The following is a 14074-nucleotide window of genomic DNA, read 5'->3' on the forward strand; positions in this document are numbered from 1 at the left end:
TCCAGTGTTTGTAATTTTATTGTTAAGGATGTCCATAAAATATTCACTACCAATATTACTTGGTTGCAGAGGTTCAGCCATATCTGTGAGAGAAGCTACAGTATTAATAAGGTAGTGATGATTATTTCTACTGCGATCAATAAGGTTAAAGTAATAGGCTGAATGTGCCCTATGTAGGGCTTGCTTTTATTGTTGCAGGCTGTTGGACCACGCATACTCGAACACCTCCGCCCACTAAATGAATCTCCATTGTGGTCAGATGAATTATGTTACATTATAAAAGATGTAAGATGCAGCATGTTGAGTTTCTTGCGGATTCTTATGATGCGTAATTGACATGATTTGAAAAGGTAATTGCTTCATCTAGTTAGGAAGCTCAGATATGATTCTTCTTTAAGATTGGGGAATTGTGTTCCTGCAGTCTAAAGAGAAACGTGTTCTTCTTGTCTCTTGCCTTACTTGTGATTTTATGCTGGGTTTGAGTCAAGGACTCTTGGAGATTTCTGAAAGGGATGGAGTGCTGAATCTGATGATGTGAGGCCATTTTGATTATCAGTCTTGACCATGTGGCCTTGTATGATGGCCACATGGTTAATAAAAATTAAGCCTGATAAAAATTTGGATGTTAAATGAGCAAATTGATTTGATCTGTTCTATCTCAAGTTGAGGTCTAAAAGCATTGAGTCTGCCACCCATTATATCTGCTCTAGGGAAAATGCACTGCTATAGCCACTAGGGGAGCTCTTGCTTTCCCTCAGCCCTGTTAAATAACTGATTGTCTTGTGCAGTCTAACAAGCTTTATATTCTGTGTCAATGAGCACTGCCTTTACACTGACACCCCTGCTGAGAGGTAGGTAAGTTAGTTAAGTTACATGACCAATTGCATACAACTGTTTAACAGTAAATTTTCACTGTTTTATAATTTTCCTCAAACCTGGAACCATACATTTTGTTCACTTTTATATCACAGGTGAAGTGAGGTGACTAAATGTAACTTAGTTTGCACAGTAACAGTGTTTTATAAGTTGGAACATTTTTTTACAGTGATTACTTAATTTGAGTGCGTTGAAGTTCACTCCAAACAATACATTGAAACAACTGAAAGTCAAAACTGTTTTTACAGTGTACTCCTGGCTCCAATTCCACATTCACATACACCTCCATACAGAACTGGCTATTGCTCGACTAAAATCATGCTGCATTTTATTGTTCTTCTGCACATGTGGGTCACTTCAGGATTGCCACCAGTTCACACTGGAATCTGATACTTGCCACATTTTAAAAATAATGTGAATCAGGCTCACGAAAAAATCTAGTCTGAGCAGAAAATCTGAATTTAGTACCTTGGATTGCTGTGTTATCACCTGCGTTGAGAAAATCAAGTTCTCTATACTCAGAACATCAGTTTGAAACAACTCATATTTTGAAGCCATTCAGGTAGCTAATTTTTGTAAGTTTGACCCGTGGAATTTTTTACAGTGTATAAGTGAAACTTGAGGCTTTTAGTATGTTAGGGAAGTTCAAAACGTATGACGCAAAATTAAATTTTATTTTAGAGGTTAATTGCTCTTAAAATAAATGGATAAGTTTGTATTTTGTACTCTGTGCTGAGGCTGCTCAGACAGGTCCAGCAAGTTCTACAGGAACAGGAAGTATGTGTAACACGTACATCACGAAGAAAACGAGGCCTGTGTTTATTACTATTATCACACTGGTCTATTTAGTAACTAATGTAACAAAGTACCGTGTAAGAAAGAATTCCTGCGCAAAGCTTACAGAGAAACACTGAGACACCCAGGCAAAGAGATAGTAACATTCTTATGTGGCTAATTATAGTGATTTAAAATGATTAATTATTATTAAAAACAATATCTTTACTTGGGTCTTAAGCATGTCACACTTTTAGTCCCCGGAAACAAACATCACAAAAGTAACTAACATCATTTTGCTAAAATCCTGTCCATCTTACCTTAAGAACTGAACAGGAAGGCAGACAAAACCCGGTGATACTGACTTTGGAGAGAGAAATCGTTAGTTCTAAAGATTTTGCAACTTTCTTTTTTGTAGTTACGGGGTGGGACAGAGCAGGTGAAAGTGTGACAGGAGGGTGGAACAGTTCAGATCCTGAGGAGTTTCGCCATATGGTGGGTGTGGCAATGTGCTCCATCAGCACATGCTCCCCAACCTGACCTGACCATGCAGATCATTAGTTTGACCACCCATAGCCCCCCACCGACACCGCAGACTCCCTTTACTGTCCCACAGACACCCGCATCTACCCTTGCAGGCAGACGCCCCGCCAACCTGCCCAGGTTAAAGATTCGGAGCCGGAGCACCGAGTGGAACGCAGCTGAAGCCTTGGCCAGGACACAGGGTCTCCCCATCCTACCTCCTGTGAGCCATCAGCACTACACCTGCAAGCAGTGTGGGCAGCCACAGAAGCAGGAGTTTGGCCACAGAAGGTTCAAAAATGAATTCTCCTGTGAAAAGGCAGAAGGGAAGTAATTTGGAGAGTTGAAGGCACAACACAAGGAGCCACATTAATTAAATGCTTTTTACAATTAATTACATTTCTTATGTTGTGTAATTTAAATTAATGTATTATATAGTACATTGTTCATATTATTATTGCATTATGATATAGTTTATATGATTTATTTATATAAAATATATATATAATAAAGTTTTGCTGAAGTAAGGGGTATGTAAGACTTTCCCAATTATAAGCTAAATAAGTTATTTTTGCAGTTATTTTCAGAGGTTACGGCTGGAGCTGGATTCGGACCCACGAGCTCTTAGTCCGGAGCCAGTGTTTCACCCCTTAAAGGGGCAACGGCACTGGGGTATGTGGGGCCCATAACCCCTGCCTGTCTGACAAGTCAGCCTCCGAGTGACAAAGCCGACCATCCTTGGTGAATTTCAGAGGCCCTCATGGCAAGTGGGGCCCTGCTGGGGCCCCTATGAGGACCATGCTAATCTTCTCTCTATCATTCCATTTTTAGTATATGTGCTGCCATAGCAAGCAAAATGCTTCTGTTTCTACATAAAAGTACATTTATAAGCAGCTTCTCACAATCTACACAGATCATAACCCTTTAATGTGTCTTTTTAGTGAGTCCAAAGCTGTTTTGCCCACGGCCCCTGCAGCAACTGAGCACTGGGTCTAACCTTGTCTGCATACCAGTTGCACATAATGTACAAGGCAGAGAGTGAAAAAGCAAATGGGCATTTATTTAATCATCTCCCTGACACATAACTACCACCTGACACTGTGTTTCTGCTGGATAGACTGTCAAATTCCCAGTGACGGTAAAGCACATCAAAATGTGAACAGTGAAAAACCCAGTACTGTCACTGGTGAAAAGGTATGTGATGCAGGACTGGAAAACTGGACATGAATGTTTTACATAGCAGAGAAATGTCAAACGTTACGAAGAGGTAACCCAAAGTGCTAATACAGACAAACCGCTCTAACAGGTCCATCCGGCTCAGGTGTGCAGGAATTCGAGTGGGGGGGTGTGACCAGGCTGGGTGTGACAGAATGGAGGCTTCACTGATCCAACAGCAAATCACTGCCTACTGTGCTGTGCTGCTATTACAGTTCATATGTAAAAATACAGGACATCCATGTAAATTCAAAGCAACCGATTACTGTAACAAGGAACCATCACATTAGATTATGTTAATTATGAATTGTGCTTCTAGGCAATGAGATGAAGGTAAAAAATGAGGCACATTATATTAAAAACTGTACAATTTTCCGCATGAGTAAACAAACAAAATCTTTGTTAGTTATGAGAAACAGCAGAGGGGAGGTTCTGGGTTTAGACACCGCAGACCGGATAATTTTCGCGTTGACTGTGATGTCACAGGATACAGCTGTAATTTGATTGTAATTTGTTGTTATAATGATGCAGCAAATTGCTGTGAAAATAATGCAGTAATTTGCTGTAAATGTATAGCCAGATATTTTGTATATCCCTGGCAAGAGCCTCCCATTCTTGATTTATTTTAGGTGTCTGAACTTGACTTTCTTACAACCATTTCTTCTTCATATAACTGTCTCATATTTTATGATTTATGGACCAGGATTATTTGTATTGGCCTTAATTTTCTATATTAAAAACAAACAAACGAAAAACTTCTTGATGTTTTATATTTGTATTTATATTCCATGGCAAAGTGTCTAAAAAGCCACCCTACTTTGCCTTTGGAACAGGGATTCACTCTCCGGTCTGCAGGGTCCAAACCCAGAAGGTGGGAGGTGTGTAGTTTGTAATACAATGTGCCTCATTCTTTACCTTTATCTCATACAGTTAATTAATATCTGGTAAATTTTCATAGTCATATATTTCTTTCTTGTGTGTATTTCTAAACTAAGACTGGCATTGCATGATACTCAATAAATCGATTGAGCTGTCTGTGCGTGACAGTCTGTGCGTGTGACTGTCTGTGCTTGTGACTGTCTGTGCGTGTGAGGGCCGCGTTTGAAAACACCACAAGTTCAGTGTCACTTGGAGGGCATGTGGAGTTATTTTACTCCCCTACGATGAGTCACACAGGTGTCATTATCTGCAGGGATGTTTTTCTGAAAACAGATGGCTTGTAACTCCGGTTTGGAGCCAACAAAGGCAAGGGGGGAGGATTGAAATATCTTCATCACAAGTGTGTGACAGTCTTTAAGGGTATTGGGGGGGGGGGGTTCTTCCCTATGTAGCTTCCAGGGGGCTTCCACATATCCAGAAGAGGTAGCAGGGTGTGACAGGGACACTCCCCCCAGTCACAGGTTACACTAACCCACCTACTTACTCAACCCATCCTGCTGCTAGAGATGGATGCAGGAAAGATGACTTCATGTTTTATTTTGATGAGCCACTTAAGATCATTAATAACTCGTCAGATGGACATGATAAATGATTTTAAAAATCACAAACATTAAACACAAACAGAATAAAACCAAAATCCTTGTTTTATTAATGACATCAAAGGAGATGAAGAGAAAATCTTTGGGATCTTCATGGGAAGGATGTGAATGCAGATCTGCTACAAACTCCGTCACCCTCAGAGGCTTGAGGCGAGACCCGACTCACAAGGCAGGAAACTCTCACTGAACGGTCACTGGCTCTCTGGGACTTTCGCTGCCTCCTCCCTGATATTCAGCCCCACCCTTGAGGGGTCATTCTTCAAGTTCCCATCAGATCAGCCTGCCCCCCCTCATGGAACCGATGCTAGTCAGTGTTATGGAAATTTGGAGGTAGGAAGGAACAGATGAATCCAATGGTTTAGCTTGGTTTCATTTATTGAGATATCTTTCTATGCAAGCTCGGGGAGACTCTCCACAGACAGTTCTGAGAAGTTCTCCAAATAGCAGACGCAGCTGCTTTCATTTTATATTGACAGACAAATGACCTTTCTCTGCAACCACAACCGGAAGACCCATGTCTGCTTTTACACATTCTATGCTCAGGACAAGCTTTTCGTCTAGCACAAGCATCTTATATTTACCATATATGGAATAAAAATTCATCTCTTGTCTAGCTTAACATGGGTAAGGTCTAAAACCCCCTCCCCAGTCTCTTGCATCTGTTTCTTCGAGCATAGCAACCTTATTTTGCAGCCTAACTTCCTTAGTAACCATCAGACATCATGCTTGGTGGTAATTTTCCACTACATCAGCTTCTGTGCTCTGATCTCGATTCAGACGTTGGGTCGGCGAGGCTTCTCTGTGCTTTACGCTCCAAAGCTGAATCCATCACTCATTTAACCAGTGACAAATATTTTACACATATATAAGATAAGATAATACACAAGTGGGAAATTTGCATCATCACGGCAGAAAGTGGACAGTACAAGAATAGAGCAGCAAAAATTTAAAACAATAGGATAAAAATATATAGTGGTACCTCAGTTCTCAAACTCATTAGAACTCGAATTTCTTAAAAGTCGAACCAACCAGTTCGAAAAAAAATTACCTAAAACTCGATCTGAATCTCAGTAGTCAAACCGTGAACACCGACCTAAGATAACTTGTACTGTACTCGCGGGGAAATGAGTTATGTGGCACATCTCTCAGCGGAAACAAAGGGTAACGCTTCAGTCTCAGCCTCGGATTTGTTGTGATAGCATCGTGCATGTTTACGCTAGCTGAATACATATATTTAGACAGTAAAAATATATTTAGACAATGACAGACAGTAACAGTAATTATTATATAATAAAAATACATTTAAAAATAAAGATTTCTTATTCATTATTTTAATATTAATAATAAACCATTAATACATTTAATTATAATAATATTGTCGTGCCCAGCGGGGACGGAACGGAGACACAGGGATCCCACATGGGGTTATAACGAGGGGGCGTGGCACACGGAATGAGCGGACGATCACGGCATGACACACTTTTTTTTTTAACTTTACACATTGTTTGGATACATTTATTTTCTTACTTTAAAAATGACTGTTTTGATAAATGTGCTTAGATGTGTTTAGTACAGTATATGCTTTTCTTGTTTTGTCCGGTTTATTTTGTGTTTAAATGCTAAAAAAAATATATTTCAGTGTAATTTTTTGGGGCCAGGAACCAATTAATTGGTTTTCCATTATTTCTTATGGGGAGAATTCGATCAGAACTCGAACTTTTTAGGATTTTTTAGAGTTCTGAGGTACCACTGTGTGTGTGTATATATATATATATACTGTATATAGCTAACAACCAAAGTAATACTAAAACCAACACCAATTTGACAAATGTTTTCCAGTGTTTTAGACTAATCTACCCAAAATATGTCCCTCTTTAGATGATCTAAGCCAGTGTTAGCAATACCAGTTCTAGCCAGGTCCAGTGTTAGCCACTGTCAGCAATACCAGTTGATAAGAACTGAAAATCTAGTATTTTGCGCATACAAACACTGTAGCACCACATCCATAGATAGAAGTTGGACAATACAGATGCTCCTCTACTTACGAACAAGATACGTTCTGAACGGTTGTTCGCAACTTGAAATGTTCGTAAGTCGTTTTGCAACATCATTCTAAGGCAGGGGTGGCCAATCTTACCCTCAAAGAGCCGGTGTGTATGCAGGTTTTTGGGATAACCTGTAGGTCAGCTGTTCAAACCCAGGTGTGAGGACTCTTCAGCCAATCACTCCTCTAATTAGTAATCTAATTAGGGAGTTGCAGCGAAAACCCGCATACACACTGGCTCTTTGAGGGTAAGATTGGCCACCCCTGCCTTAGAATGATGTTGCATAACGACTTACGAACATTTCAAGTTGCGAACGGCCGTTCGGAACGTATCTTGTTCGTAAGTAGAGGAGCATCTGTATTGCGTGTAGATACAAAAAAGATACAAATAAGAGAGAAGTGCCAACAAGCAGTATATTACTACAGCTTTCCCTTACCATTGATGCGTGGGGCAGTAGAGGCTCGCCCGACTTTCCAGAAGTTCACATGACCTTCATTAAAAGCTCGTAGGCAGCCCCCAAGACAGGAGGGAGCGGTGGTAGTTTAGATGCACCCCTCTGTATAGGTGGCTCAATTTACCACCCCGCTCGCTGTAGATGGTGCGCAGTACCTGCCATGAGGATTGGAAGGCTCCACCCACCTGCGACTGCTTGCGAGCCTTCACCACATTAAGTGGGTAATACAAGGAGCCCAGCGTGGCTCCCAGAAGGCCGCCAGAGATAAAGTCAGTGACCAGCTGGCCAGCGTGGGTCTCGGCCTTGATGGGTCTGAGGAGCCCGAGGAATAGCGCGTTGCTGGGCCCGTTGCGCAGCAGGACGGGCACTGTGCCGCGGTACAGCTCACGCATACCATTCTCCCGCACCAGGGTCCGGAATGCATGGAAGGTATTGTTATACCGGACGTGGTGCCGCTGGTCCTGGAGGAGCGTCTGGACCCTCTCAAAGGGGGTCAGACTTGCCTCCACCGTGCCTGCCAACACGGCCGCCATGCTGCTGGTCACCAGCCCCGGGGTGCTGCCAGGTCGCGACAGCAGCCGAGACACATCGTTAGAAAATCCAAACATGATGGCCATCGAGGAGGTTTTCTGCAGCAGGGGAGGCAGCAAGCCACGGTACAGGGTTCGCATGCCGTCCCTCTGCAGCTGCCGGACGGCCTCAGTCATGCTCACACCAAACAGCTGCTGCCAGAATAGTACCTTCTGTATTGGGAAGGTGATCATGATGTTCACCATCCCAGCACAGCCGCCGCAGACGTACTGCTTCCTACGCCTGTTTGGTGCCTCGCACTCAGGACTCCCTTGATCTTTCACAGCCATCTCAGTCAAGGGAGACAAATTTTCAGTGCTTTGATACTGCAAAGGAGAGAATTCATAAGAATAAGGGTTTCATGTGTACTCTCATGCTGTACTAGTTAAAAGAAAACTAAATACCAACAGAAGCACAAAAACAACCCTTATGGATTAGGGGTTGTCCCTATTGTCATGTTGTCCTATACCTATACATGATTGCTGCCATTGCTGGAATGCGCACACCTATTCCTGACACGAACTGGGGGGGCACAGCAGCATTTGCAGGCGTAAAGTCACTCGCTTTGTGTGCACTTTAAGTGCTTTAAGAGCACTTTAAGAGCACATTTTCGCCGGCGCTGGCCATCCCACCACCTTACAGAACTGTGTTTGGCGACATGGTCAAAGAGTCAATCCGGTGAGAATTGTAATCAGAAGCGATCATCTCCAGAGACAGTATTCTTCCCATTAATTTGACATAGCGCCGTTGCAACACAGCGAGGTCCCTCAAAAGAGTTTGAGCGATACTTTATAAACCTCTCGATTTACAGTAATAGTCATCTATTGAAGTGTGCTTTGATCCGTGGACTACAGGGAACAATGCGCAGCCCTTGGAATTTCACATAATTTTTGTCTTTATTAGTTATTAATTATTATATTGCATCCACATAAAGTGCAATGGGGCAACACGTACACTAAGGGGTTAATAGCTCTGAACCCAAATGAGACAGCCATGTCCTATGAAGTGTGCCTTGATCAGTATGGGAGGTATTTTCTGCAAAAAATAAAATGAAAATGATAAAAAGAAAATACAATCTCCACTTTGCCATTATCAGGGTGCGGGGCAAGCGAGCCGGAAAGCAAGCGAGATCAGCCAGAGATACGGGTACACGAGGTTTAATTGCAAAGGAAGGAGAGACAGGCATGGACATTAACGAACAAATACATAACAATACATGACACTACAATGACGGATCTGGGGGAAGACAGACTGAGACTCGGACTAAATACAAAAGACTATCCAGAAATAACAGGACACAGGTGATCACAACCAGGAATTGACACGAGGTAATGAGGGGGCGTGGCACACACAAGGATCGTACGTAGCCGGGCATGACAGAACCCCCCTCCAAAGGCGCGCGCCCGAGGGGAGGCGACGGACGAGACGAGACCGGGGAACAGGACCTGGAAGACAAAAGCAAAACATTAACGAGACACTGGAAACAGGACAGAGACACAGAACAGGAACAAGGACCAACAGAAAGACAGGACCCGACAAAGAACAGGAAACGCAGACAGGCAGACAGAGAAGGAAGACACAGAGGGGACACCCACAGGCGACACGAAGGGGCCAGGAGTGAACAGAGGAGGAACAGAAGGGCAAGGAGCAGAGACAGGCGGGACGAAAGGAGGAGGAGCAGACAGGGGAGACCAGACAGGAACGGAAGGGGCACAAAAGGGAGCCCGAGGGAGCCCAGGTGGGCGACGGGCAGCGGCGGGAGGGGCCGCAGGCAAGAGGGAGCAGGAGGGGACCACACAGGGACCGAGGGAACGAGACGAGGGAGAGACGGAGGGGACACGGAGGGAACAGGAGGGAACACCGACGAAAGCAGGCAGGAGGGGGAAGCCGCGGCAGGCGACGGCACAGCCTGAGCCGGCGAAGGCGCCGTCCGACGCCCCGCCGAAGCAGTGGGGCCCGGAGACGACCGACATGGCGCCGGAGGCGGGACCGAGGACCGGCACTGAGGCACCGGGGGGGGACCCGGAGGGGACCGCCGACCCAGAGCCGGAGGACCCGCAGGCAGCCACCGAGCGACAGCCAGGGACCGAACGGGCGAGCCAGGGGGCAGGGCGGTCGTGATCCGGGCCCGACGCCTGTGTCCCTGTCCCTTGCGGGACACTGAAAGGTGGGGTCCCGGGGGGTGTCGGCCTTGTCGGGGCAAGGACGAGGGAGTCATTAGGGCTGGGGGAGCTAGAGGCAGGGTCTCTGGTGAGGCAGCAGGTGCGGCCGCAGGCGGTGCAGCCGGAGCCGCGGGCGCGGCCGCAGGCGGTGCAGCCAGAGCCGCGAGCTGGACGGGAGAGCCGGGAAGGACGGGAGAGGCGGCCTCAGGCAGGGCCGCGGGCTGGACGGGAGAGGCGGCCTCAGGCAAGGCCGCGGGCAGGACGAGTGAGCCGGCCTCAGGCAGGGCCGCAGGCGTGTGGCCAGCAGGGGGCGCTTCGGCAGACGCTTTGAGCGTGCGGCCAGTAGGGGGCGCCTTGGCAGGCACCACAGTCATGTGGCCCGCAGGGGGCGCCTCGGAGGGTGCTTTGGGCGTGCGGTCAGCAGGGGGTGCCACAGGCAGAGCGGCTTCCTCCGCTGCTGGCGGAGGCAAAGCCAGGCCCTCGGGTGGAGCTGCAGCGGGCACCCTCAGTTCCTGGCCAGCAGGGGGTGCCCCGGCGGGCGCCGCCATCACGTGGCCAGTAGTGGGTGCCGCGACGGGTGCCGCCATCACGCGGCCAGCAGGGGGCGCAACCGCAGCCACCTCGGACAGTGCCGCAGGCAGAGCGGTGGCAGCTGCAGGGACTGCAGGCAGGACAGGCAGAGCCGCGGGCAGAGCGGCGGCAGCAGCAGGCGTTGCCACGGGCAGTGCGGCGGCAGCAGCAGGCGTTGCCGCGGGCAGGTCCGGAGCAGGCAGGTCTGGCACGGGCATCAGGAGGGGCGCCGAGCGACTAGGCGCTGCCCCTTTAAGGGCTCTCGAGACCCGGGGAATAGCGTCCCTAACTGGGCTGATCCACTTACCGGCTAGGCACGCCGGCCGGTAAGGGTACGCCTCCATTGGAGGCGGCATCTCCCCGGTGAGGCTGGTCGGGCGGGCAGCGGTGGTGTCCACCCAGGTGAGCGGGGAGCTCCCTCGCCCACTGGCAGGGATGTCAGCAGGGCGAAGAGAGCAAGCCCCCACGAAGATCGTCGGGGCTTCTACCTTGCCTTCTCCCTCTCGCCTTTTCTTCTTCTTTCGCCAACTGGGACAGGTAGGCGGAGGTAGACTTGCTTCAGAACAGGCGAGCGGTTGGGGCCGCTTCTCCTTTACCTTGTCTAGGAGCTGCCTTAGGAGAGCACGTACTTCCGCCATCGAGTGCACTTCGTTGAATGGGGTAACCCCCTGTAGTAGAGTCCAGCTCTTCTCAGCTAGGGCAAACAAGCCAGGGTCCCCGTGGATCTCCAGCAGCTTTCGCCAATACGCAACCTCCTGCAGCAGGAGGAGCCAGGAATCTTCCTCCTGCTGCGGTGCGTTGTTCGAGAGATCCTTCATTCTGTCAGGGTGCGGGGCAAGCGAGCCGGAAAGCAGGCGAGATCAGCCGGAGATACGGGTACACGAGGTTTAATTGCAAAGGAAGGAGAGACAGGCATGGACATTAACGGACAATACATAACAATACATGACACTACAATGACGGATCTGGGGAAGACAGACTTAGACTCGGTCTAAATACAAAAGACTATCCGGAAATAACAGGACACAGGTGATCACAACCAGGAATTGACACGAGGTAATGAGGGGGCGTGGCACACACAAGGATCGTACGGAGCCAGGCGTGACAGCCATTTACTTTCCAAAGTCTGCGCAAAAATCCTGCAACAATAAAAATGAAATAGCACCATTTGCATTTTAATTTTCCACTCATGTATGAGTCAGATGTGTAAAGTTGAAAATAAAATTAAAAACCCTTTTTGTCTTTTCATTTTCCAATTTGACTTTTCATTTCCTACTTTGGCTTTTCATTTTCAAGTTCGCTACATGGAAATATACACTCACCTAAAGGATTATTAGGAACACCTGTTCAATTTCTCATTAATGCAATTATCTAACCAATCACATGGCAGTTGCTTCAATACATTTAGGGGTGTGGTCCTGGTCATGACAATCTCCTGAACTCCAAACTGAATGACAGAATGGGAAAGAAAGGTGATTTAAGCAATTTTGAGCGTGACATGGTTGTTGGTGCCAGACGGGCCGGTCTGAGTATTTCACAATCTGCTGAGTTACTGGGATTTTCACGCACAACCATTTCTATGGTTTACAAAGAATGGTGTGCAAAGGGAAAAACATCCAGTATGCGGCAGTCCTGTGGGCGAAAATGCTTTGTTGATGCTAGAGGTCAGAGGAGAATGGGCCGACTGATTCAAGCTGATAGAAGAGCAACTTTGACTGAAATAACCACTCGTTACAACCGAGGTATGCAGCAAAGCATTTGTGAAGCCACAACACGCACAACCTTGAGGCGGATGGGCTACAACAGCAGAAGACCCCACCGGGTACCACTCATCTCCACTACAAATAGGAAAAAGAGGCTACAATTTGCACGAGCTCACCAAAATTGGACAGTTGAAGACTGGAAAAATGTTGCCTGGTCTGATGAGTCTCGATTTCTGTTGAGACATTCAAATGGTAGAGTCAGAATTTGGCGTAAACAGAATGAGAACATGGATCCATCATGCCTTGTTACCACTGTGCAGGCTGGTGGTGGTGGTGTAATGGTGTGGGGGATGTTTTCTTGGCACACTTTAGGCCCCTTAGTGCCAATTGGGCATCGTTTAAATGCCACAGCCTACCTGAGCATTGTTTCTGACCATGTCCATCCTTTTATGACCACCATGTACCCATCCTCTGATGGCTACTTCCAGCAGGATAATGCAACATGTCACAAAGCTCGAATCATTTCAAATTGGTTTCTTGAACATGACAATGAGTTCACTGTACTAAAATGGCCCCCACAGTCACCAGATCTCAACCCAATAGAGTATCTTTGGGATGTGGTGGAACAGGAGCTTTGTGCCCTGGATGTGCGTCCCACAAATCTCCATCAACTGCAAGATGCTATCCTATCAATATGGGCCAACATTTCTAAAGAATGCTTTCAGCACCTTGTTGAATCAATGCCACGTAGAATTAAGGCAGTTCTGAAGGCGAAAGGGGGTCAAACACCGTATTAGTATGGTGTTCCTAATAATCCTTTAGGTGAGTGTATTTGCATAGTATGACACAGTACAGTTGTTTTTTTTAATCCACCGTGATTGTGATGAATTTGGCAAGAGAACAAAAACCACAGAAATGGCTCTTGCACACAAGCCAGTAACTAAGCAAGATGGTTTATTCTCTATGATTTAATTAGGGAAGGCATTGGCTTTGGAAGACAATGAAAACCAACCATCTAGTTTCTTATATCACCCCAACTTAAAAATATAAGTATACTCAAAAGAGTATTAAATAAATTTTTGAGTCAAATTAGTAGAAATGAGTGAATCCAACTTTTAGGCAAAATTAAGTTATATTAACTTATTTCTATTATTAAGAAGTGCTGTTAGGTTTTTACAGTGTATATATGATAAGCAGATGGAAGGTTGATGATTCATATACTTTTCTAATGATAATTCTATGACTGACTGTTTGTTTTCCTACAAGCTAAAGAAAGAAGTTCCACCCTGAAGACATTCAGTTATTTAATATAGGAGTAATTAGTAGGAATAACTGTGTTTACCGAGTACGTATTGTAGGCTGCCTTTATTATTTTTGGGTGTTACTCCCGGTCGAGGTTTTTTTTTATTCCCAACAGTTCCTTTGTTTTTAAATAAAGAAAAAACATTTCTTTTATAATAATTTTGGTATCTGATTTACACTTGTGGATTCATGGTGGGGTAAATTGAATTTCATTGTGCTATATTTAGCCATTGGTGTTGGTAGGTTGTGATTATATATGTGTGAGATTGGTGATTTGACAAGGAGACAGAGTCATTATAACATATCCCATATCTATCTTATGAGAGACGTGTTGATTTCGAAC

At 45.8% G+C, this 14074-nt stretch overlaps 2 protein-coding genes across 8 annotated transcripts in view; both read right to left on the reverse strand.

Moving 5' to 3' along the window:
- LOC111848838 (NLR family CARD domain-containing protein 3-like) overlaps positions 1-14074 on the reverse strand; it is a 212845-nt gene that overhangs the window by 185825 nt on the left and 12946 nt on the right. The window lies entirely within an intron of this gene.
- LOC111841897 (mitochondrial nicotinamide adenine dinucleotide transporter SLC25A51-like) lies at positions 7466-8200 on the reverse strand. Its single transcript, XM_072710563.1, has one exon. The coding sequence runs from the start codon at positions 8198-8200 to the stop codon at positions 7466-7468; it is 735 nt and encodes a 244-aa protein (XP_072566664.1).

This window comes from Paramormyrops kingsleyae, chromosome 4, assembly GCF_048594095.1.
Source record: "Paramormyrops kingsleyae isolate MSU_618 chromosome 4, PKINGS_0.4, whole genome shotgun sequence".
Lineage (NCBI taxonomy): Eukaryota > Metazoa > Chordata > Actinopteri > Osteoglossiformes > Mormyridae > Paramormyrops > Paramormyrops kingsleyae.

What these genes read in the sequence shown, in the direction of transcription:
- LOC111841897 (XM_072710563.1), bottom strand. Translation starts at nt 8,200, where the DNA reads ATGGTGAACATCATGATCACCTTCCCAATACAGAAGGTACTATTCTGG.